The 26,774-nt window shown below is 39.1% G+C and overlaps 1 protein-coding gene across 4 annotated transcripts in view; it reads right to left on the reverse strand.

Annotated features, from left to right (window-relative positions):
* oxr1a (oxidation resistance 1a) overlaps positions 1-26,774 on the reverse strand; it is a 171,606-nt gene that overhangs the window by 100,150 nt on the left and 44,682 nt on the right. For all 4 annotated transcript variants that reach the window (XR_003595540.1, XM_028017968.1, XM_028017969.1 and 1 more), the window contains one exon: positions 1,410-1,606. Coding sequence is in view for 3 of the 4 variants with exons in the window: in XM_028017968.1 (XP_027873769.1) it covers positions 1,410-1,606 (197 nt within the window). In the remaining variant the exon portion in view is untranslated. The remainder of the gene's footprint in view (positions 1-1,409; positions 1,607-26,774) is intronic.

Consider the following 26,774-nt stretch of genomic DNA (forward strand, 5'->3'; position numbering starts at 1 on the left):
GAGCGGCCCACATGCGCAGAAGAAGAACGTACACGTCACACAGCAGTCAACTGTTTATGAAAGTCCAGCACCACACTGGACTTTGGTGCTTTAGAAAAAGCAAGTGTAGTTCACACTGGTTTGGAGATCTATCAGGAAAATAAAAAGTGACAAGAAACACCCAGAAAATGCGTTACTACCATAGGAATGCCGGGACAAGCTGACCACTAGCTCATTATGATGCTAAAGCTGACATCTGCCTTTAACCCTAAAGTCCAAAAACCTGACTGTTAGGTTAATTGGTCTCTCTAAATTCTCCTTAGGTGTGAGTGTGTGTGTCTGGTTGTTTGTCCTGTCTGTCTCTGTGTTGCCCTGCGTTTCGGGCAAGAGGGGTCACCGAAATGTTTGCTGGAGATAGGCACCAGCCCTCCTACCGACCGCACTACGGACAAGGGTGTTAGAAAATGGATGGATGAATCTGAACTGCATTTATTCATCTAAAGTTCAAAATACTTTGCTCAAACCTCAACAGGACAATTTTATACTGACTGCAAATTCTTAAAAGCAATGTTTTTGATTTGTGAAATTGCCTATATTTGTGAAAACAAAAACAAATAGAAATTTTTATTTATTTCAATGTGAAAGTATCCCCTCATCTTGTTTTCTTAAAAGATAATACACAATATTGTGAATTATCTTGTCTCTCCCAACTCTCATGAGCTGAAGGTAATGTTCTGCACCTATTCTTTACACATAAGGGTCCATTTCAATCAGAAAATGTCCAGTAGGATAGTGGCGCTTTATTAAGAAGCAGGAACCATCATCAACATGCCCCGGGATGTGGTTGTCATATCACAGAAATGCAATTACTGAGAAATCCAAACATGGTGGATCACTTTCAGAACAATGTATTGTGTTCCCTCCTGTCTTACTTCATCCTGAGCAACTTGCTAGCTAAACCACGTCAATTAATGGAACTGGAAACCATTACAGTCCCCAGTTCACCATTAGATTAACTCAGGCTCACTTCATCAGCCGTGTGAAGTCAATTCCCCAAAGTGTACTCAACTCTCACAGCAGCAAAAGACCCTTGAAACCCAGAAATGGAGCCAGAGCAGACAATTAGCCCCCACATTGTCATTGCAGTCGCCTAAAATAGAATTCATACCAGGGGTAAATCTCATCTGGGAACTATAATTAGAGTTTGTTGGCAGGAGATCGATTGGGAGTTGGGCAGCAAAGGAGAGCTAGCCTTAAAAGTGGCATGGTAAGGTTTCAGAGGTACACTAAAGTGTATGCACAGGATTTAAAAAAGGATCCAACTTAATGCATCAAAGTCAAATTAAACTGAAACAGGTTGAAAGTAGAAAATTTTACATTTTAATCTGCAGAACCAACAGATCAGCCCCAGAGTCCCCAACGTCATTTACCTATGGTGTACCCCCTCTTCAGTTCGACACATCGAGGAGAGCGCAGCTGGGAGTTGGTGGTGTTGTTTTCCTGCACCGCCAGGCCGGTGGTCGCCTTGGCAACAGGTGGCGCAGCCTTGTTGCGGGGCGAGGCTGGCACCAGAGTAGGAGAGAAACCTTGACTGGCAATATCCACCGACTGAGACTTCTGCTTCAGCCTGCAGAGGGGGAAACAAAGCAAAGGAGTAGAACCGGTTACCGACACCATCGAAGAAAAGAGGAGAGACCGCAGCGCGGAGGCATCGCTAGCGAGGGAACGTTAGAACGAGGACGGAACAGGTGACCTTCACAGCTGAAGGCCGTGAAGGGAGAATGACTGCATCTGATCTGAAGCGTTTGCATCTGGGATGGTCGGTGTCGACGACGGGCTGCGTTACAGTAATGCAATCATGCGAGGCAATTTTCCAAGTGGCAAGGAAGTGAGGGAAAAGAAATCAATAGGTTAATCACACCCTTGTTGAGGGTGAATTCATTAGCATCACTCGCCTCCCCGCCCCGGTGTAGAGCTGTCTACTGTACAGAAGGATTAAACAGCAGGGAAAGGGAAGAGAGCAGCAGGAGTCAGGTGGGGTTTGGACTTTACTGAAAACAGTCACAAAACTGGAGCCAATTTATTCAGCAGAGATAGCGGCTTCTCTTTCATGCATCAAAAATCACGCTGGTGGCCTCTTTTGAAAAGGCTTAATAAAACCCATCTGTTGACAAACGGACCAGAATGCAGTCGAGAATAAGACGACACGCCCCGACGGTCGTGTCTGTTCAATAAATTGCTAGTTAAAAGCGTGTTAAAGCATAAAACTACTGAACTGATGCCTGACTTCAGGTTCCAGTTTTTTGTGAAATCGCAAAAAACTGGAAAGAAGGAGATAGGGACAAAGGAGAGAAAAAAGTATAGAGAGAACACAAGTGAACACCCCAGAAGTCTGGCTCTACACCTTCAGAAAGAGAAAGAAACAACAAGCAATAGCAACAAAAATATATATGCATATATAATAACAATAACAATTACAAGAACAACAAAAAAATCACATGGTAAAGTACATGGTACAGGTTCATTTAGGAAATATTTTGTGGGAACTGCAGCCAAACTTGGAATCTGAAAAACTCCTGAATCCAAATATGTTTGGACACAAATTGCAGCAATAAAGCAGACAGTAACTGTGTAATTTTTCACATTCAAAGAAAAAGAAAAACACTAGGTAAAAATACCAATCCAAACATATTACAATCTGCATATAAGTGAACTGAGATATATAGATTAGATTAGAATACTGGATCAGAGAATCTTTAAAATGCTCAAACTAAAAGTAACAGGTAAATATCTTATATTAGTGTCCAGTTTTGTAAGAAGCTTAGATATCTGTCTGAAAGTCAGTTGTTACTGATTTAGGACAATGTTACTTGCTGGGTCAGTGATGATATATTGAACATGGCCAACTGTAATGAAGGTTATTTTGCCTTTTTTGGTGCTGGTCAGAGTAGAAAAATAGAAAACAAGCCAGTTTGTAGGTCGAACATTCCAGCAGCAGAGGCTTTTGGAACAACACAGCTTACGTAAAAAAAACTCATCAAAGACCTACTGACTGAGGTCGAATCAAATCTGTCTCCAACAACAACACCAAGCCTATTAAAAGGCTAACGAGATCTCTGGTTTACGTTTTACAGATAAAAGTGAGCTAACTAGGCTAATCTGAACAGCTAATCCTGCACTCAGCATCCAGTTGGCCCCTTTACAGACTGGAAGTTCACAAAGGGATCCAGACAAAAACACACACACAAAAAAAAAATACTACCCCCAACTCCACTGGGTGCACACACTCACAGACAGAAAAATAGCCAAAAAAAGGAGAGAAAGTTTAAAAATACACCAAGAAAAAACTTGGGAGGAACAGGGTGAAGAATTGCTCCTGAGAACACTATCTGTCTCCAGTGTGCAAAAAGTCCTGAAACAGCATTACACGAGTCCCAGCACTGCGGCTCGTCGCACGCTCCTTCAATCATTCCGGCAAAACTGCTGAAGCGAACAGAATCTTTCTGGCCATTTCACCCAAGCCTCATGGTCCGAGGCGGCACACGTGGCACAGAGTCTAAGTGCCTAATGAAAACGCATAATCTCCATGGAGACGACGTCCATTACCGCTTGTGTTCCTTCAAAGGTCTGAGAAACCAAAGCAGATGTTCACAGCTGCGCTTTTAGACTGAAGTTGAACAAGTTCAACCAGATATCATAACTTCAGCAGAGCTGCAACTAACGATTATTCTACTGATAACTCTGATATATTAAATCTGATACATTAAGAAATATCTGATATATAAAAAAAGAAATTGGCCCATTCTACAGATTTCTCTTTTGACCACTTAAGCCTTTTTCATAACAATATTAAAAATACATGGAAAGATGCAAATAAACCAAAAATTCAGTTACTTTTCCTAAACATTTTGCTGCCTAAAACAAAAATAACAGTATTCTCTTAGTGAATTTGAACCAAGTGAAGCTAAAACTATGCCATATGAGGAGTTTTGGCTAAAACACATTAACAGACGAAGGTGCTTTCATTTAAAATCCAAAATGTACATATATTTTGTAAAGTTTTGCCTAAATTCCTCCTCTTAATCTGTTGTTTTTTCAGCAAATGGTCTCCTTTTTTAAATTCTATATAGTCCAATTAGCAATTAATCGATTACCACATTAGTTGAAGAGTATTTCAATAATCAACTCATCGCGATTAATCGAATAAATCGTTTCAGCCCTAAATTTGAGTTTGCTCATGTTCTTCACATCTGCTCTGTTTGCATACGTTCGCACCAAGCAAACCTTCCTGGATGTGTCAGAAACTACTCAGAGGAAGCAGAGAGTTTGTTTGGGTGGCACATAATGATGCTGGAGATTGAGTGAGAAGCCGAGACCTGCTGCTATTAGCAGCAACAGAGGACAAAGAGAGCAGGGTGGCGAGGATGCGACGCGGTGTGAAGCCTATCCGCTCTCCCTTGGGAGCTGATGCTAATTACCGTCTCATCAACCTAACTTGGTTTAACAGAGTTGCTGCTTGGATTGAGGGGGCCCAAAGCCCAGTCCTAATGCGGCGAACCCCCTTTAGGGTTAGAGATAGAGATGCACTGATCCGATATTAATATCTGTATCGGTCCTGATATGTATATACTGTATATATATATATATATATATAAAAATCTAAATTGGATAACGATGACAATGTAAGGGCAGAGCTATTCAGTCTAACTCTACGCTTTGTACTCTGAGTGACATCATGCTTTTTTTATTTTGCATTGTTTTCAGAATTCCTAATTGCACTTTCTGAACCATTTTAAACCGTTTAGTCCAGTTTATTAAATTTGATCAAGCTTTTTTCAGTTTCACTTTCTTTATTATTTATTTTACATTGGCTGTTATACTAAAGTTGTGTTGTTTTTAGATGTTTGACCAAACTTGTGAAGCTATTGTACTGGTGCAGTTAGCAAATAAATGTGTAATTCAGTATTTTCATGTCTGTGATGAAAAAAAAAGAAATAATTTCAGTCAATTTGGCAATGTTTCTGTACCGGATCGGTGTCGGCCGATACTAAACCTCAGATATCGGTTCTGGAAGTGAAAAATGTGGATCGGTGCCATAGTTAGAGATATGTTGTGCATTTTATTTAAAGTTGGGAACATACTGGTAAAGGCTTGGATAAGTGCTAACGTTAGGAACAAATGCGATTTCTAAAATGAATAGAAGTCAAAACAAATTCCTAATATGGATAAAAATACAAAAGTGTGTGTGTGTGTGCGTTTGTTTGTAATACCTTGTGGGGACCATAAGGAAAATGGTCCCCACATACTACGTTGTGGGGACCCACTGCTCCTTGTGAGGGCCGAAGCCTGGTCCCCTTTAGGACTAAGGTGTGAATTGAAATTTGGTTAGGGTTAGGGATGTAATGGTTAGAGATAGGGTAAGGTTTAGGCTGTAGAAATGAATGGAAGTCCCCACAAAGATAGCCACGCAAACATATGTGTGTGTGTGTGGGGGTGTGTGTGAAGAGGTTTTGGGTTTTTTTTTAGTTTGTTTCAAAGATCATCTGACAAAGATGAAACTAAATCAATAACTTGGGTAAAAAGGAGGCCTTTTGTGCACAAGCTTTGTTCAAAGCAAGGCTTTAAGGTTCAAGAGATGCCCATTTATTCAAGAGCCACTTTGTGTTTTGAAGCACTTCTAAAGAAGAGAAAATAAAAACAAACTATTATGATAATGCAGGCTGTGTTTCGCTTGTGAGTTCAAGAAAATATGTCTAAATAGGCAGTACCAATTTAGTGGTACAGACTGCACAGACTACCTGCATACATAATATATCACAGCTTTGACAAACTTGTGAAGCTATTGAAAAATTTATTTCAAAATCAGTGAAATCCATTATGTCCATTATGATGTTCTTCACGTCTTATTTCTTTTTAGTGGGATGCAAAACAAAGTTTTCTGGAGCTGGAAGCTGTTGTAGTCATTGGTTACCAGGTCAAGGTATACTCAGATTTTAAAAAGTTTATGTCTCAAGACTATTAAAATATTTCTGTCGAACTACGTGAGCAGACAGCCTGACTAACAGGTTACCAGCTTGTTATAAACAGCAGAAAACTCAAGTTAATAAAATCTAAATCAAATTAAGACTTATAAAGGTTTTTGTCTGCTTTCAATAGAAGCAATTAGATCATGATTCTCTTTTCATCTGTGTGCAAACAACATCATTCTGTACAACGGTGACACTCAAAGTCAAATCTGAAGTCATGACACTTAAGAGAACTTTCTAATAGTTCTGCACTTGAGCTTCAAGTGCACTTTGACAGAACAAACTTTGTTCCAACAACCTCAAGTGAAAGAAAAAATTTTATGTAAAAAGTAAACAAACAAAATATAATTAAAACTTCAGCTGGATCAGTTAACCAGCTGGAAATGGGATCGTTTTTAGTATCAACTTATGTCCAATCAAAATTTCAAAACAGCTAAAATCTTCCACCATGAGATTCCGGAAGTTTTAAATCCTTATAATGAACGGAAAGAAGAAGCAACGAGAAAAGCAGCCCCTCCCTCACATGTTGCTGGTCACCTGCTTGTAAGAAAATGCTTCCATTGTTTGTCTTGCTTAAAAAAAAAGAAAGACAAAATTGCAATATATTGAAAAGCTCGGAAAAATGAACTAAAACTTCTTATTGATCCTGTGAAGAGGACATCCTAACAGATGCTACAGATTTTAACACAATCATGTAATAAGACTCTGTGCTAGCAAGTGTTTGGAAAGCATTAGGCAGCTTCATCACCCTCACAGCAGCGATGAAGGGTTTGGAGATGCTGCAGGTTTGGTGTGTTTTGGAGTGTGAGAAGTGTTAAACAGGGTTCATTCTGAGCCAGGTGTCAGTGAGTATCTGTTCTGTAAGCAAAGAGCTCATTCTTGACAAAGTGGGAGGATGAAAAAAAGGTAAACAAAGATTAAAAAAAAATCTAGGAGCAAACTTCCCCAAAGACCACCAGAGGGAGGCCATTTTGCTCTCCACTCTGCAGTGGCAGTCTGACCTGTGACAGGAGGCTGGCATTGTTAAATGTGCGACTCTACAGGGATCCACGCAGTTTGGTCCACTGGATGCAGAAAAAACGGGAAATTTGGGGCTACGTCAAAATGTGCTTATCATTCCTCCACTAAGACGGATTAGAATTAGAGAAAAGGGGAGCTGCGTCTATGTATCGACTTCCTCTGCTTTAAACAACAGCACAATACTTTCATTGCCACATTCTGACATCTGGCAGCACAAACAATACTGTGAATGCTGCTTGTGTAACTTTTTTAAAGTAAAAAGAGAAAAACCTTTTCAATCACTCCGGCTAAAAACTGACAAAGCTTAAAAACAAACTACTTTGGAGACATAGCATGCAAGTTGACGAAGCAAGTTGATTAATTATTGTTTTTGGAACGGACTTTATGTCCTTTGGAGGAACATTGGTACGATTAAGTGAAATAATTATATATATATAATTATATTTTCTTACAAACAAAAGATAAAATCTGTTGGCTGAAAGCTGCAAATGTACCACTAGGTGTCACATAATCGTACCAATGTTCCTCCAAAGTAACATTGGTACTTTGGAGGAACATATATATATATATATATATATATATATATACACACACATATATATATATATACACACAAGCAAAAGAAAAAATCTGTAGTCCTGTTCGATCTCTCCAGTTTTCCCACCACCCTGTTTGTTTGCTTCAAATTGCTTTTTGACCAGATTGCAAAGATTTCGGTTTGTCAGGCAGTCACAACAACAGCAACAATCAGACAGCCGACTACCTTAAGCCTAACAGTAATGAGTCGGCCATGCTTGGCGCCAGGGACACCAGCCTCGTTGAGGAGGAGGAGAGGGGCCAGTAGTGACCTGTGGCCGTGCATTTTAACGAGGACTTCTGCAGCATCCGGAAGCTTTAATGAAATCCGGCCTGACTGCGCCGCTCTCCGCTCCTCTGTCGGACCACTTCTCATAATGATGTACGGCGCCCTCCGCCGTGTCACGCTCGTCGGCCCTCGCTAAATGCCACGGCGGCAATCTGTGTCAAAGGGTGGATGTGGCGGATTTGACCAATGAGGTTTTAAAGCCAGGCTGCCCATGTAAATAAAGCGGTGACCGCAACAACAGAAGGCCAAACGCCCTGTTTGGTGGAGATAAAAGAAAACGGCAAGAGAGAGAAAAAAAAAAGATATTCTGCTGGATTATTAATCACTGTAACCTGAAAGCAGGCATTTATATAAGGAAGCCTCTCATCTCTTTCACTGTTTGTAGATGTTACAGAGAAACGAAGCCCACCGTTTTACCGAGTGGGTGGTCCAATATGCGCTCCCTCTCTAAACTAATTGTCTGTAATCCCAACTCTTTTTTAAAAAATTGTCTCACTTTCTTCAGCCTGTGGCAAAGGCAGGCAGAGGGCAACGTCAGAAGTACTTGGGAGAATAAAAGCAGAGGAGCTGTCCAGCTGTGAGCGATTCAGTCAGAGCTGTTAAAGTCGCGAGGAGGTGAGATCTCCTGCCAAGATGAGACAGGGTGCAAGTAAAAATAAATCCGAAGGAGCTTAGGGCTAATCAGGATCTGCACAGTCATTGTGTATGTGTATGGCAAATAAAACACAGTGCCAACATTCAGATATGTTTTAGATTATGATTACAGATAAAAGAAAAGTGAAGAATACATTGATTCACTGACTTTTGTAAGGCGCTTACTTAACAGTTTTAGTAGATTTTGATTAAGTTTCAAAAAGTGTAAGTGATTCTAATTTCTGCGTACATACTGTATATAACTGGTGTCTCTTAACAATAATGTGTTAAACAGAACCAAGCCACAAAGCAATCACTCTTGATCTCTTTTAATCCCTGAAAAATCAGCCATATAACAAAACTTAAAATAATGGCTGCATATGTCATTTTATTTCATCACAAGGCAGATTACAGACCACAGAATTTCATTTCTTCTCTTCTGCACATGTGTAAATGTAATGTTTATTATATGACAAGATAATTGTTTTCCACAAGATTTTCCTCTAAATATCTATTTTCATATTTCAGAAGAAAAACCGTATTCATTGTTGCATTAGACCAGACCAAATACATTTCTACCTTTTTAAATGGGAAAGATTAAAGTAAAAAAGTAAAACCTAAGTATTTTTCTTTTATTTATTGTTCTTCTTTCAAAGACCGCCAGTTGCTAACTGAAGTTGTTTACAGTTAGCATGAGGGTCAAAAAATGTTCTCAGATATATTAAAATAGTTTGTTGTAAATATCTAAAAGGTGCTGCATTGTTACTTTATACATTCATTCAATATCTTCTTAAATTTGCCTTAGCTTCTGCTAGCGGTGTTGGCTACCGAAAATGGTTTTAGGTCCTGCTAAAATGGTGTTTTTGTTTTCTTATTGTTTAATAAGTTAATATTTTTAAAAACAATAATCTTAAAAATAACGCTTGAGTTGTAAAAACTAATGTAGGCTTAACTGGGTGAGCTAACTATATTAATTAGCTGCAGCTGAAGATGTATAGTAAGCTAGTATTTGTTCATTAACGCAGCTGGGCGGTCGTGAATGCTAATCATTTTTGACCATTAAAAGTAATGGTCGTATGTTAGGCCACCACTGTACTTACAGAAGCCATTTTCCTTTCGTTCAGCATCTGAGACACATCAACACGTTCCCTCCTGCTCTGAAATCCTAGCATTGGCTACGCAAAAGCACAACAGCGACGACGTGAAAATTGCTTTCTAAAATGACTGGAAGGCTAATATCTATCGCCCCCCCAGCCACCTGCTGTCAAACATTGTGCTAGGGAAAATTTAAAAAAACCTAAGTGCTTCTGAGTGTAATCCTGTTGGCACTCCTTGAAATCTTCTCCAACAGAAACATCATTGTCACAGAGATATCGCTTTATTTGATGGATTGGTTATAGATTGCTTCTTTCCACTCTGGCCTCACGGTAAATTGAAAAACAATCTCCAAACATACGTGAATTTTCTTCAAGGAGACGTGCTCATGCTGCGCCGTAGTTGACAGCCAGCACTTTGTCCTAATGCTTTTCAGCTGAGGGTTCCCACATGTTTTAGTACCTGCTGGATGTTTATGCATTTTGTCAGAAGGATGGGATTTTGCCATCCATTTACCACCTGCATCCCCGTTAATGTCTTTTTTCCCCTTTTCAGCTAAGAAAGGCAGGGTTTTGTCTTTTCATTTCACTGTTGAGGACAAGCAAAAAAATAAAAAAAAACAGACTGAACAGAAAATGCACTACATTAGGGACGGACATTTATCATATCGCTTATCATTTATCGTGATAAATCCTGTATCATGACAAGATTTTGATTTATTGTCCAAATGTTTGTATTGTTAGAATTATTTTTACTATTTTTTGCCACTGTTTGTTCAGTATAGGTCTATTGATATTTATTGACACAAATAAATATCAGTACATTTGAAAATATGATTAAATGCAGCTATTGTCTGCACTTTCGGGTGACACGTTTTTATGTGACTTGTGTCCTAAATAGTTCTTATCACTTTTTTATCACAATAGTACCTGAAAATATTGTGACAAAACATTAAGTCCACATCGCCCGCCCGCTACATTTTTACGTAATACTTCTGAACACTTAGAAATATCATAGAGATGGAAAACCTTCACCTAATCTGTTTCTGTTGCCACGTGATAAAATGAGAACTGCAGCGATGTGCAAACCCAAAGGTTAGAAATTCTTGTAACCCTAACACCTTTGTCTGTCAACACCAACTCTTATGTTTCCATGTAAGCTGAAAAAATAAAAAAAAGCATAAAAATCCAAAGAAAAATTTTAAAAACCCCATAAAAGATAGAAACAAACTCCAATATTATTGCGTTTATTGCTGTGATTAAACCCCCTGTTACTAACACTATGTCCACACCTTACCCTGTGACAGTGACGTTCTATATCAGGTAGTCTGCCGCCATGCAGAGCGCGACTTCATGGCACTTCAACTGTAATAGTGTAACTAATAAGTGATCTAAGTAGACCTCTGCCATAGTCACATCCGACACAGGGATATTCTGATGATGAAATAACCAAGTGGTGGATGGTGTACATGCAGTGTATGCCTGCAGCAATTAACACGTAGATATTAGGATTTAAGATGAGAACTACAGGTTCCTACTAAATGTCTTCTCTGCTTTTTATTAAGAGACAGAATGATGGATACACAGTTGGGCACATGGAAACAACTACAGTGGACCCCTGACCATCTATGGTTGAGTGTTTGTGGATTTTTCATGGAATGTGACGCCTAATTACTTGTGGAAAACCCTTGGAAAGTTTGCGGATATTTCAGGAGATCATTTCTAAAATATTCAAAATAAAATGCACCATAGGAAGCAAGACCCAACGGCCATGTTTCCTTCACAAATGTGAGCAACATTTTGTCAATATTCCGTTAATGTCGAAAAAAAACCCCAACACAATTTCACCATTGTGGTGTTTCCATTACATAAGAAACACGATTAAAATCACACATGAATAATTTTATTCACGCAACAAGTCATTAAAGAGCATGTTGCACTGCCATCCTCCAACTACTTCCTTTTGTCGTCGTCTTTGTGGTTAGTGCCAGTCGCAACATCCGGTTGTTGATCATGTGACTCGAGGGATGTGGAAAAAAGGGTTTCCATTACAGATTCGATGCGGCGAAAAACCCACCCCATGCGAGAGGAAAAACTTTTTATTGAAAGACGAGAGCTTTTTCAAAATTGTCTTTTTGGAAAATTACTGTTTCCATTAAGCAAATTTATTTTCAAAATGTCAAATTATGCAATTATATGGTCAATGGAAACTCAGTTAATGGTACCTGTCGTGCTATCGGCTGGCGTTTACAAGGTAGCCAATCCAGGAGAGCCTGTAGATGTTTGATTCTGTCGTAGAGCTCAGGCGATTTCCATTGTGTCTACTCGAGTATGTTTGGGTGTTTGAACTGTTAAACCAGGCGCCTATAGCCATTTTAAAGGGGATCTCAAGAATTTTGCAAGAGTATATTCATTGAACAAAGAATGGAGAAAATAGTGAAATACAGATAGTTTTTGGAGGATTTAATCATAAATTGAAATTAATTGTCAAAACAAAAAAAATCAGTATTCTTATCATTATAAATTTATCACAATAAATGATAAACAATGCAATAATTGCCCACCCATAGATAACAGGAAAAACTGGTTGGTAATAATAAGAAGCGTTTATTTGCCAATATATATATTTTCCATTTATTAATGACAAAGTTATTCATCATAAGTATAAAGGTAATCCTCTTTTAAAGTCAGTTTGGACATTTTCATCCAGCTCCTAACAGAGCAAACAGAAGCACACACAGCAGCCAGCCAACCCTGGAACTCCATCCAATGATTTCTCTGTCACTTAGCAGCATCTGTCAACAGTATCAAACATCTCTATTTAGATAAAAAAAAACAACAAAAAAAAACAGCCCATAAATCAACATTTCAGCCTGAGGGCACACAGCTGGTGGAAAGACTGATATTTCTCCAAAGTGTATTTATATCACTGTGAAACACCTCTCAGCTCCAGCCTCTCACTGAGGACTTTGCCGACACAAAGCTGATTTGGAGCAAAAAAAATGAATGGAAAGAAGAGAAAATATCAGTGGCTTATTATGACTGAAGGAGATGTTTTTCCTGTGACACATTTTGCCCCTTCTGTGTATAACTAAATGCAGGGAAACACGCTCCGGCAGACTCAGCCCTTCAGTCACACAGCCTTCAAGTGTTGCAGTCAGTCTACGATCTTCCTCCTGATCTGATTGGCAGAGAGCCGACAATAAACGGAGAACGATTGGTCAGCGTACATGCTGGTTAGAACATGACACCACTTTGTCTTGTCGCGGTGCAGAAATTAGCGATAGCAGCTCTTAGCATGCAGAATCTATCAGATCATTACAACTGGAGATGGAGGACAGACTGTAGGAGCGATGAAGTAATCTGTTCTAGTGCTGGCTCAGGATACAAACTAATAACCGGCATGTGGTCCCAGAAATCAACAGGAGAGTGAAATCAGACCTTTTTCTGCTATCCTTGGTAATCAGCTTTCAGGAAACTACATTTTCCCAGTCAGTGAATGCAGCATAGCGCCACCAGATCATGCCCAACCACAACATTCTTTGTCAAAAGCTGCGTTCCCATTATAAATGTTCGCATTTATTTATTATTTTTTTGCTATTCTACTAATGTAGAAAAAATACAATTTCACAATTGTGGTATTTCCATTAAAGGGGCAGCATTATGTGATTTCCAGGAACAGAGTGTCATTTTATAGTACAGTCAATTACCTTCAGTCGTTGTCATAAAAATATGAGGTCAAATATGACATAAGAAATTTGACTTTGCAATTGAAATTGGGCCTCTGTCTTTTTAAGAAACTCCCCCAAAATGTTCTACACAGCTGAATGGTTGCTACGGGAGATTGAAGGATTTCTCAAACATGCATAAAAGAATCAAAGTAACAATCCAGAGATGATTTGGATGAGGGAATAACATTATAACATGATGCAAAGCTCAAAAATAACCAATTTTGCATAATACTAACCCCTTTAAATAAGAAATGCAGTAAAAATCACATGTGAATAAGATTTAATTTTATTACTGATATTTGTTCAATTTTTATACAACATCTTAGTCGAGGTGTTTTGTTATTCCAAATCAATTTATTAAAGAAAGCAACTGAAACGGATATAAAAAGTTTGGCCAATATAATCATGTTTATCCGGCCAATCGTCGATATGGCCTTTATCATCTAATTATTTTGAGAAATTGTCTGGTCTTTAATGAACAGGGAGAGGTTTTATAGTTTATATTCACCTCAGATGAATGTTTGGGATGGTTTATTAGAAGAGCAGGGACCAGAGTGGGCAGAGAGTACATTGATTCATGGTGCTCTGCTGTGATGGAGGCTCCATTAAGGAGGAAAGAAACCCCCATTAGAGAAAGTTCACAGAATCATCTTAATCCCTCTTTTCACTTTCAACAAGACTGTTGGTGAAACAAGCCTCCAACCTGACCCCAGAGCAGAGGCGGTGATGAAACAGGGATCGTTTCTTCAAGCACGGACCTTCGACTGGCTGCCCAAATTAATTAGCAAAAAAAGAAAAAAGAAAAAAAGTGCGAGACGCCAGCTATCTCATTTATACCGTGTCCTTGGACTAACACAGAGCAGCCCTGCTGTCTCACTGTGGACATATTCAGACTCTGAACAAGAAGGACTCGACGTGTCGCCACCAGCAACATGGCACTGATCTGATTTAATTGTTAAATTATTTTTAACAAGCAGTGCAAAATATGTAGCACTGGCTTTAACTTAAGCATTTTATGTTATAAAAAAGGTTTTATCTGCCACTGAAACTACTTTATATGCATATTTAATATGACGGTCAACAGATGTTAGCAGAATTTAGAAGACCTCCGTCTATTGATGGTTCATTACTCGTAAACTTTCTGGAAATTGACTCCAAATTATTGGCAGAAAATCCAACTATTCGCAGATTGTTTTGTAGAACATTTCTAAAATATTTGAAAAAAAAAAAATACGTAAGAGGAAGCTGAAATGCTACTTGACATGCTATTCAAGAGCACCTTTCATTTTTCTTGGCTCTGATTGGCTATACCCCAAAGACGGTTTGTGCGTATTAATGAATATTAAGCTATATGTCATATTTTAAGATAAGTAGTTGTAAGCATCGAGCAATTTGTGAAGCCACGTTGACTTTAACGTATATTAATTGCAGTGCACATCGTCCGACACAATTTTCCGTTGGATCAGATGGGAGTGGCTACGTATGCGGTGTTTTGGGGATATTGTAGTTGACGATTTTACAGAAGAGCTATGGATTCAACATGTTGAAATAACACAACTTTTTGTGAACAGCATGATGCTGTCAGAGCTCATCGTCAGAAAAAAAGCCCCCAAAACAAATGATCATCCTCCTACCACTTCCTTTCATCTTGGCTGTCGTTGTCGTCAGTAGTAACATTCTGGTGGACTGATCTTCTGACTCGTGTGATGCAAAATAAGTGTTTCCATCCATTTCAACACGGCCAAAAATCCACCTCATCCTAGTACAAATTTTTCTTATCAATGTTTGAGATCAAAAACTTGAGCTCTTTCAAAATTGGCATTTCCATTAAGCAGATTTTCTTTTGGAATTTCAATTTGCGTAATTTTATGGTTAATGGAATTACAGCTGGTGCTGGACAAGAGCAGATCCAGGCTTCGGCAGACAGTTTTGGTTGGAAATATGCTGCCGGGTGGAGTTCCAAGACCCTTTCTTGGTGCAATTCTACTCAAAGCTTTTATGTCTCTTGATTTAAAAAGGTCCCCAATCCAACAAGGAGAGCCAAGCTGTAATATCAGTCACATCAGTCAGTCTATTTATTCAAAATAACAAGCTACAAACATTATCTTTGCCACTCTGCCGACAGAGGTTCGATTTACACAGCAGAGATGACCAGGAGATGAATTGATGTGCTGCATGTTTCCTCAGGCGTGTGTTTCAATATCACACTCCTACCAACACGGCAGTCTGTCTCCATTGTCTCTGCCTGGATGCCAGGCCTTCGACAGACACAAGATCCACCAACTTTCCTGCATTCTCTCTCTTTCTCAGTCACACATCTGTTCATTACCAAAACAGAAAGCACCGACTGGTTGACTGGAGGCATCAGCATCTGCCGCTGCTGGTGTTAATGGCATCTGTCTTTTCTGGGATTTGGAAAGCTGTGGTCATATCTATCTGTGGGGTTAACCCTACTTCAGGACGCAGAATCTGCTCCCAAACAGCCTTCATCTTACGTTCTTCTCTTTACATTCTCCCACTCTCTGCCTTCCCCCACCCCCGACAGTTGGCAGGCCCGTCGGCTCAAGCCGGTCGACCCGGTGGCGCTCTGCAGACTGCAGCAGTGGCAGATCTTGGCACTGTCTGCAGCTCACTGAAACCCATCCAGCAAACACATTAGCCTACTGTTGTGCGACGCGTTTCAACTCACGTACAAGCTAAGACAACGTGAAGAGGAAGTTGCCACAAGTGAATAAAAGAATATTAGGATCTCAGAGATGGTTTAGGTGAGACTTACAGCCCTCTGAATAAAAGTAAGAAGCATCTAATCCATGATTCCAGGAGTAAGAACAGCTTGTAGATGGAGAGTGACAGTCCAGACAGGCTTAGCAAATGAAGCCGGAGCCTCCAGGAGCTCTCTGGGCAGTTGTCAATCATGTCTTACACCAAATCACTGGAGACAAGTTGAAGTCTGGTCCAATGCAGGAGCAAGTGACGCTTCTCGGTTCAATCAAGTGCACTAAGAGAGTTTGCATCGTTTTGCAAATCCGGAAAAGATTTTTCTTAATATGCAGCAACAACTTTAAGTCAATCTCAATTATTTGCCTCCTGCATTAATGTGAAGCTCAGCAACATAAAGCTTCTGGACTACATAAAGGATTGGGCAGTAAATAACTAGAGGTGCACCAATCCGATATTAATATCTGTATCAATGATGTTGAAAAAAATGTGAGATTGTCTATTTGTGAAGACGTGTCCCATCCGTAAGGGCAGATCTATTCAGTATAATTCTATGCTTTGTGATTTGAGAAACATCATGTTTATTATTGACTTGGCATTATATTTAGAATTCCTCACTGCACTTTGTGAAACAAGGTTTATTGGACTTTAGTTTTACATGTTTAACCAAACTAGTCAACCAAATGTTTTTGTCAGTCTAGCTTCTTTATTATTTGTCTTACATTGGCTGTTATAGTCCTAATTGCACTGATTGAACACAATAAAGCTGGTCTGTTTAAGTGTGCTGTACTGGTGCAGAGTAATCAAATACTTTCATAATTCAGTACATTTATGTTTGTGTTTAGAAAAAGAAACATTTTAAGTCAACTCAGCGCTGTTTTTCTGTATCAGATTGGTATCATTACCAGTAGGTAATGGAATCGGAATGAGAAAAGTGGATCGGTGCATCCTTACTGATAATCTCATCCGTAAGGATCTAAATGGTGATTCATCCTGAGAAAAAGTTTCTCAGATAAACAAAAAAAACAAAACAAATCAGAAACAACAAAATGCCTCAGCTGAGGGTTGCATCAGCGTAACATGACTTAAAAGTTTGTCACTCTTACAGAGGAACATGCAAAAAATAAAATAAAATAAAATAAAGGCAGAGCAATCACCACCATGCTCTAAAATAATAATATAAAAGCTAATAAATAATTTAGGATGACCTTGACAGTCATTCCAGACTTGTATAGAGCTCAGGCAGCCCAGAATTGTATTAGAATATTTTATTACATATAGTGTGTTGAGATTGCATATCATCAGAATTGTCAGTTCTGAAAGTTGCTAGTGAATTTTCTAACCCTCAACAGTTCCTGAATCTTTTCTTTGTCTACGTGGTTTAACTGGCATTTGCTGCATACTAGCAAAACCGGCTTCATCTGTACTTCGATTTTTATGCACGCTGAGCAAAAGCAAATTAGACGCCACGGTAACTTTGTAGCTCACAATTCAAAGTTGAAATGTGGCATTTTAAAGAAAGAAATGATAATCAGCAAATTGAGCTTAGGCTTCTGAAAAAAATGTAATTAAAAAATTCCACAATTATTTTTGGAAATAAAACACTGCACAGCTCAACTTTGAGACTTTGCTTCTTAAGTCTTCTTAAAGTAACGAATAGAGCAAGAAAAACTGCAACTCTGCTACTGTGTGACTGGCTGGATTTTCAGCTCTATATTTTAGCTCCTTGACTCATTAAATAAAATATATTTTTTTCTAAACTAGCCCTCTTTCATAGATCCTTATGTTTGTATCGTTCGTTAGTTGGTGGCAAAGTCAAAAATCTGATCTTTTTCAAAACAGTGAACACACCAGACATAAGCACCAGCAGTTTGCACAGACAAAACTGGTGAGAAAATTGTTACAGTTGTAAGGCAGGCATTTCCATAACACTAAGGCATTTAAAATGTCAGAGGAAGCATAGAAATGTAAGAAACCACGGGAGGGAAAGAGTTTTCCCTCAGCAGATAACACCAAGGCTGAATGGAGCAAAGCAAAGTGACTTTGTTTTTGCCTTTAGAGTTTTCAACCTCTGTTTGTCATGGTTAGTAGCCAATAAACTAACACACGTAGATACAGTAATGCTAAGCAGGCTATCCATGCTAACTGCTACAAAAACATGATAAAGCCAGTTTAAAAGATCAACTTCTTAGTCATTAATTCATTTAGTGAATTATAACATTGTCTTTTATTGCAAGTAGTAGTTTAATATCAATAAATGCGTTATGGTCTTAACACAAGGGGAGCAACAAACTTTTAGCGAATGCGCAAATGAGCTAACGGTAAGGAACGTGCTTCCAGGGAAGACTGTGAAGTGACAAGCATCCTTACAAAATCAGGGTTTCTGCAGGTTTCACCAACTCAAATGTGAGACTTTTTAAGACCATTATGAGTTAAACTTAACACATGTGTAACAGAAAGCTTTTGTTTTGTGTCAGTATGCACCTGGCATTGTGTGGTTTGGCAACAGAAGTGAGCTAGTGGTGAAAATGAGCATTGTCCAGCAAACTGTTGATAAATTTAAAGGCAGAGCCCATGACAGCTAGCTAGCATGGGTGTATTACCAACTAATTACCGGTAGCCTAAACCAGCTTGAGTCAAAGAATACAATGAAGATGATTCCATATGACTTAAATGTTTGCCTGACAAAATATACGAGATTAAATATGAAGACCTTTGGTTAATGTATTTAAGGCCAACTTAAATTCATTAGAAAAAAAGTAAGACATTTTGAAGCCTTAAATTTATATATGTGTATTTAAGACTTTTAAAGACTTTTGGGGTCTAACAGCAGCTCTCAAAACAATAACCACACCCTACCAACTGAAAATTAGTGCCGTGTCAAACTTCTTCCTCAAATAGATCCATGTTATTAAGAGAGGAGATGCCACTGCGAGAATGCACTGCATGAGCTGGACGTGCTGTAGGCAGGTCTTTATGCTGCCGGTGTAAGAGGTAGCTGATCTGTCCCGCTGGGCAGCGCTTGGTGAACAGCCCGTCTTCATGCTACAGCAGCCAACTAGCACGATGCAGGCAGCTACACTTGATATTCCCAGCACAGCTCCGCTCAAATGGGACATCTGTTCGCTTCTTGCAGCAAGGCCTCCATGCACCACCTTCCACACAAGAAGGTGTCACCACAGGAATATGGATGGACGGCCCATCTGCTTCTGTGTTCACATCCAATTCCAAAGTGTTGGACTTCAGTTCATGTCAGTATTTTGGGTAACTTTTGAATATGTCATGAAAAAAAAAAAGGCAGCCTGAAGGTACATCAAGTTGAAAAAGTTCAAGAATGTGTAAGTTATCCGAGGATTTCTGAGAATTTTACTCCAATTGTGGACAGAAGAAATCCTTGCAGATGCAGAGGGATTAAAGGGAAAAAGATCACAAATCGACCCGCCTGGAGTATAAGGCGATTCTAGGAATTTGATTTGCTGGCTGGCCTGAGGCAGCGGCGCACTTTCCATCTGGTGTTTGAGCAGGTCTGAAGAGGATACTGCTGGCATGACAAGCTGAGAAACGTTGAAATCTTTCCTCCTATGTCACGCTGTCCTGTTAGTTGTTCTGCTCTTGGCTCCATAAGATTCTCATTTGATAGATGAACTCCAAACAAGCAGAGTGAAGGTCACAGAATTGAACAGAATAAAGCATTCACATGCAAACAGTGTTTTTTTTGGTTTTTGTTCTGTTTTTTTAAATGACCAATCATTCCAAATTATAGTGATTGAGTAAATGGCGGGGAGAAAATGGCAACCTCTGCCTCAGAGCCTTTTTGTTTCCTGGTAACTGTTTTTCATGTCTCACGGAGAAAAAACATGACATTTAGTCTGACTCAACATCTTCCGACGAATAAAACAAAAAGGTTACTTAAGAGGACTTACATTTAAAACATGTCCAGAAAGAAAACAAAACAAAAAACAAAACAAGGCTTCAAGCGGCTCATGAAGCTTGTTATTCATATGTTTTATAGATTGGATTAAAATGTGTCCTTGAAAGTTTGAATTTGGATTTATAGGAAAAAGTCAAATTATGTGATCTCCATGTCTCTTTTCTTGTCAAATTGAAAACATAAATCCTGTTTTATTCACAATAACAACAATAACACTGATGTAAACAATTATTTTAGTAATTGAGTAATCTACCAATTATTCGGATGATTAATCGAGTAACCAAATACAGTAGCTGTAGCAGCTACTTAAGATGGCAAAAGAATCGTATCAAAAATAAAATGCCACTCAGTTCCCTTTTTTTTTTTAAACAAGAAAATATGTTATTGCTTAAAATACAAAATAATTTAAACGTCATTTTTAGTTTTGAATGTTCAAAATCAGATTAGCAATAAAACATTTAATATTAACTTGTAAAAATGAAAAAGTGAGCTTAAATTTATATAAAAGCAAGTCGATAATGTACATTTTTGTTTTTAATTTTGTTAATATTGCAGGTTTTTACAGGAAGTCATCATACGGTGTCTATCTCGTACTTGCCTGTGCCTGGTCACAGCCGTGAGAAAAATTGAAAGATTAACTTTCGTAACCTCCCGCAAACCAGCTGCAGAGGAGAAAATCTGCAGAGAAGTATTAAAGAAAGCAGTCATGCTTTAATCCTGTTGTGTTTTACCAAAAATATCAGAGACTTCATTTAAACCTCAGTATATCCCGGCAACTTGGGATAAAACCTACACAAACATGTTTGCTTGAACTGCCTTACTCCCAGAGCTAAGCTGCTGCATCCGCCAATAAACACTGAAACTACGTCTGTGAGCAGCCAGGCAGATTAGAGGCCCTACCTGCGCACAAACACACCAACACAAGGGGTCTGCTTCACACAGGTGACGTAGATCCATAGGATTGAGCGTCTAAATATGGCGGTACAAACAGTAATAATCTGCGCTGCATTATCCGCACTAATGCTGAACTGAGTCATCGACAACGCAGACATGACTGCCGTGTATTTGTATAAAATAGTCTCATGGTATTGAGCCATCACCAGGTCATGATACAACAACAGTATCTTCAGTCAGAGGCCTCTTCAGATTTGTTGCAAAACTCGTCGCTATTGGAAAATTGCAGCGTCATCCGTAAGGACTCTTAGAAGATAGTTGGATGATATGAGTTGCGACAACACTTGATGTCCTTTGAGGATGAACAAACAGTTTTAAAAAAAAAAATTTATTTCATTGAACTTTGGCTATAGGGCATTTGATCCGGACTTCATGATCCAGAATTCAGATGAAGCCACTGCCAACCAGCCAAAATACGGTCATTGACCTAAACTGAGAGGTTGGATAAGGATAGCATTAGTCACAGATCAGTCACCCCGGGTGGAGCTGAGGTGATCCACAGTGGAAATCTGCTGGCTCAATAACCATTAGTTGTTCACTCTACAAATCTGGCTTTTATGAGAGAGTGACAAGATGACCATTGTGGGAATATACCCAAAACACTATGCTTTATGAAAACTTGTGAGATTCTGCTAAAGACTTGAGACTGAGGACCCAACATAGAGCCAGAAATAAAATGAAATAATTATATGCAAGCAATTTCAGGTACTACTGAGCCCCAGTCAAATTCTGGACCTTATTTTGTTTGAAAATTTGTGACAAGTCTCTAAAACGTCATAGATCCTCTCAATCTAGTCTCACTCCGCTTGAGCTATTTTGCAAAGAAATTCATAATATATTCCTATGAATTTTAAAGCAATGAAGTATACATACACCTTTATTTGTTTCATCATTATTTATAAATTATGGTGTGGCAGGATGAAGCAACAACTTCTCCCTTTTACATCACTTTCCCTCACCCTCACCCTCCTCCCAACCCCAAGGAGATTCTTCTGCGCCACTGCGCTGCCACCATTAATCCATCACCACAAATCTCCCGCAATCTTCTTGAACAAACAAGCGTGCTGGCTTCTGCTTCTGGACAGGGAATTGCATACTGAGGCCACCCCTGATCCAGCGCGCCCTCCCCGGGTCGCCATCCAGAAGACCCAGACGCAAGCTCCATGAGCTGGACAGAATAAGGCAGCCTGAGTCTGATAGCTGCTGACATAAGGGCCTTCATTTCCATTTCAACACCTTCCAAAATTGGAAGTTCAGCTGCGGAACATGTGAAATGATAAGCTACTAATGAGTTTACTTTGATTCCCCTGTACACATTTTTCTCACTTGAAGCCAAAGAAGGCCTTCAGGAAACAAGCACAAGCTCTACCGTGAAAAAAAGTTAAACACTGCTTAAATAAATCTCCTGCATTCCACGACAAAAATAGCAGGAAGAAAGAGCAGGAAACAAATTTAGATGGAGGTATGAAGCTCGCTCACGGTGAAATCTAATAAAGAGAATGATACCAGCTGGCTGCTGTACTACTCCTGCATCTCTATCAGTGGTGAGGTGTTTCACCAACCTGGGCCAGTTCTTACGTAACACATGAAGGAATCCTTGCCAATTGTCTCTGAGTGCTCCATGCCGTCATACAGTATCTATAAGGATTATTGAGAATACTGTAAATATTTGCAGGAAAGCTGTAGGAAAATAAAAGTAAGGGCTGGAGAGGTATTTAATGGATCATCCCATACTTTAGAGGCAGGGCAATAACTTCTGGCAGTGACCCAAATGTGTCTGTGTCTACTTGTTTAGTAGACAATGTCTGGGATATTTGCTAACCTTCAGGAGACCAACGAGCCTTATAGGGACCCAAGTCCGGTCCTAATACGGTAGACCCACTTGTTTAGGGTCAGGGGTTAGGTTTAAAGGTAAGGTGTGAACTAGGTCTTGGTTAATCGCAAGGTTAAAAACATACCAATAATTGCTAGGGTAAGGGAAAATGTCTGGGTTAGGCATAAATGCAGTACCTAAAATAAATGGAAGTCAATACAAAGTCCTAAAATGAGTAGAAAAACAAACTTATGTGTGTTTTGAGCACATCTCCCATATTGACCAAGGTCTCTGTCAGTAGAGTTTAGATTGATGGCCCAAACCCAACCCAAAATTATTTTCTTGATTGGCTCGGGCTCCTGTGGTGAGTTTAATAAGCCTATAATACAAAGGCTCACCTTCAGTCAAGATATGGGCCCAGAAAGTAATAATTAGAGTTGCACCGATCCGATATTAATATCTGAATTGACCCCAAAACTGAAAAAAAACAACTTCTATACTAGGTATTTGTATTCAGTACGTTCATGTCTGTGTTTTTCAAAAAAGAAATGTTTTGAGTCTATTCAGCACCGGTTTTCTGTATCAGATCGGTACCTGCGATACTAAACTTCAGATATCTGTATCGTATCGGAAATGAAAAAAAGTGAATCTGTGCATACTTAGTAATAATCGGTGTTACAGAGAAGAGTGCGGAAGTTATGAAGAAATATTAACTCTGCTAAGTTTAATATATTTAACAAGGAAAGGATGTGAATAACCATATGATTTATTACATTGGCTACCTATTCTGTTTTTGCATTGACTTTAAGATTCTTTCACTTGTAAAATTTTGAATGGTTTGGCAACTGAATAATTTAACTGTTCTCCTTAACCTTTACAGTCCAAGAAGAGCACTCACATCTTCTAGCCAGATGTTCTTAGTGCAGCCAGCCGACGGCCAAATTAAAGCGCAGAAGAGATCGAGCTTTTGCCATTACAGCCCCATGACTCTGGAACAGGAGGCCCCTTGACGTTGGTTCTGCAGAGTCTGTACCGTCTTTAAAATCTCTCCTAAAAACTAATTTCTTTAAACTGGCCTTCAATTCGAGTCCAGTTTGAGTTCCATCAGACCTGTTTGTATCCTAGTTTTTGTTCTTATTGATTTCAATGTTCTTTTTAACATTGTTGCTTGTACCCTTTGTGAAGCACTTTGGTCAAAATTGTTATTAAAGTATTGTTTAAATAAGTTTAACTTTGACATTGATGTAACATCTTTTAGTTTGTCGGTATACCACTGAAACATGCATAAAAAAGTTTTTTTTTTTTTGTTAAATTAGGAAAATATAGTATCTTTTGACTCCAGTGCATAACTTTATTGATGATATCTGTTCAGGACAACATGTGTCCAGCAGGAGGCTAACAGTCAAACAAATTCGTAATCTTTGGACTTGGATTTCTGCAGCTTACATAACCCTCGCAGCTGGATATTTGTCACAGTGGAATGTTTTCAGACACATGCAAAGGCCTGACTGTGCCACACTGTGTGGCGCAGTCAGGCCACGCAGTCATACGAACACACACGCAGCACGCTGTTGCCCTTGGGTTTAATGTTAATCACATCCGACAGAGAGCAAAGCAGCTGCCACACACACCGTTGTGTTGTTTTTTAAAGGTGTGAGACGCTCTGCATCTCTGTCGCAAACACACACCGACAAATATTCAAGTGTAAAACGGCAACATGTGACCTGGTCCTGATGCATTTACAGAAAAATATTTACCTTTCCTGTAGAATACAGAGTTTTCTGCTCATATTCTGTTCAATAAAACAAGCAGAGCCTCTTAAATTCACTGTAATCACATCGCCAGGGTGTTTTACACCAGTAAGAAGAACAAAGTGCTAGTAGAACACAATTTTAACTCCAGAAAGCCCTCAATTTTATTTTGCTTTATTTTATTTTTTATAATATATAGGATACCTGCTGAATATTATCCGTAACATCTAGGAATCACAGAGGTCAGCTGAAAGTGACACTTTTGGATGCAACTAACTCACAAAACCTGCAAAAGTAGCCATGATTTTTCAGGAGACTCACAAAGATGTAAAATTCTATTTAAAATGAAAATTTCTGACATGTCTCGAACCATAGTCAGTCCATTTGAGCTGTGAGAGAGCGAGAGAGAGTAAGTCTTTCAGCAAATAACAGGAAGGCTGGAGGGAGTACAGAAAAGTTAGTGTTTCATACTTTGGAGGTTTCAATGCCTGTTTGGGAATATAATGGATTTGGAAATGTGGGCAAGAAGTCTAGATGTATAGATATGCATTTGATACACAGCTTAATACTTTTCAATTAGCTTTTAATTTGAAGAGAGGAAGGGGGAGGATGTGAGCAGTGTGTACACAAAGGTGATTGATAGCGCTAAGACCTTCTCTCCTGGCTCTGATTGGTTGTTTCTGACAGAGCGTTGGGAGACTAAAGAGCTAGATTTTTTCAGATTATCTGTCTCATACTATACTGACATGGTGACAGTTTTAATATGTATAAAAAAAAACAGTTTTATAAAAATTGCATACTGTTGCTTTAAGCATTCAAGTTTTCACATTTTTTAGTTTTGTGACTTTGAAATAAATAAAGTTTAGAAAAATGCTTGTATGTCCAAAACGAGATCATATGAAGTCCTAGTCAAACCAATTGTTTTTCTCATTAGAAACACATGGTGCAGTCCAGTTATTCCACTGGAGTGAAGCGGGTCTGCTGTACGGACGTAAAACCAAGTGATGTTAAAAGATCATCTACTGTGTTTGCTAAGATGATCCCAGGCACCATTGAGTATTTAGGATACTGAAACTTCACGTCGTTTGTGGCTCATAAACCACAGGATATTAATATTGTTGAGGCACATTCAGGAAGGGGATGCTTGAGAAGACTTCTCACATGCCTTGTTTACACTGAAAAGGGTGAGGTGAATTTATACGTTTGTCCTCTATAACAGGAGACAAACATCTCATGGCCAAACTCTACACCAAATCAGCCTGTCATCAACCGTCCAATCTGGACATTTTCATGCTCCACTTCCTATGTTCCATCCATGTTTACTTGATACCTACGGAACAAAATAAGCAAAATAAGCAATAAGCATGATCTCTCTCATTCATTCTCTCATAAGCTTTCAGTCAGTCAGTCTAACTGGGCCACTGGATTTCTGCTTGCTCCTCGGCTCAAAATCCACTTCCTGCCCTGATTTAAGGGACAGTAGTGCAGATTAGAAACATGTCCTGAAGTGGTCTTTTTGCTCGCTCTGCCAAGGCCCATGTCAAACTGTGCCTGTGTGTCGCTGCAGATATAGAACTATTTAGCACACCACTAGGCCACAAGGTTCCTTCAAAGACATTAAGACCCAGATCCTATAAGGTGGCGCTTAAAGGGATCAAAGGGAAATGGCCAGTCTGCCTTCAGGAATGGAAATGTCATCAAAAACCTTGAGCGTTGGCTTCCCTGAGGGTGAACTTTATCAAGGCTCTAGACTACTTCAAACAGCAAGTTACTCCAACTTTAAATGGAGAAACCAAGGCAACAGTGGCCAATCAGTGGCTTCGGAAAAGGTATAGCTTATCAAATTTATGGTTGAATCTACCCCCAAAAAGGAATAAATGTTGAAGGTCCCTCACCAACTGCACAAAACTACTAACATTTTGAGGGTAAGCAATTAAATGTCAACCCAAGGTAATGAACAAAGACATGGGCTTGTTAATTATTGTCGTAAGTCATGTCATCAGCTAGCTATGAAAAAGGGCAACTGGAAAAGGTCAGTAAAGCTCCACCATCTGCCACAGTGAAGTAGTTAGCGTTACAAATAATATGATGTAAGCTAACGCTATGTGTTTAAAGATTAGCTTCACGGATGCCAACATTAGAAAATTAGACCATTTTCTAATGGTCTAGTTTTGGCAGACACAAGGTTTCTGTGCATCAGCCAAGGTGTGCTTCCTAGCTGTAAAAATTTTGAAAAAGAAGGGCTGAACTGTTCTCTTT

The sequence above is a fragment of the Xiphophorus couchianus genome, chromosome 5 (assembly GCF_001444195.1).
Source record: "Xiphophorus couchianus chromosome 5, X_couchianus-1.0, whole genome shotgun sequence".
Classification (NCBI taxonomy): Eukaryota; Metazoa; Chordata; class Actinopteri; order Cyprinodontiformes; family Poeciliidae; genus Xiphophorus; species Xiphophorus couchianus.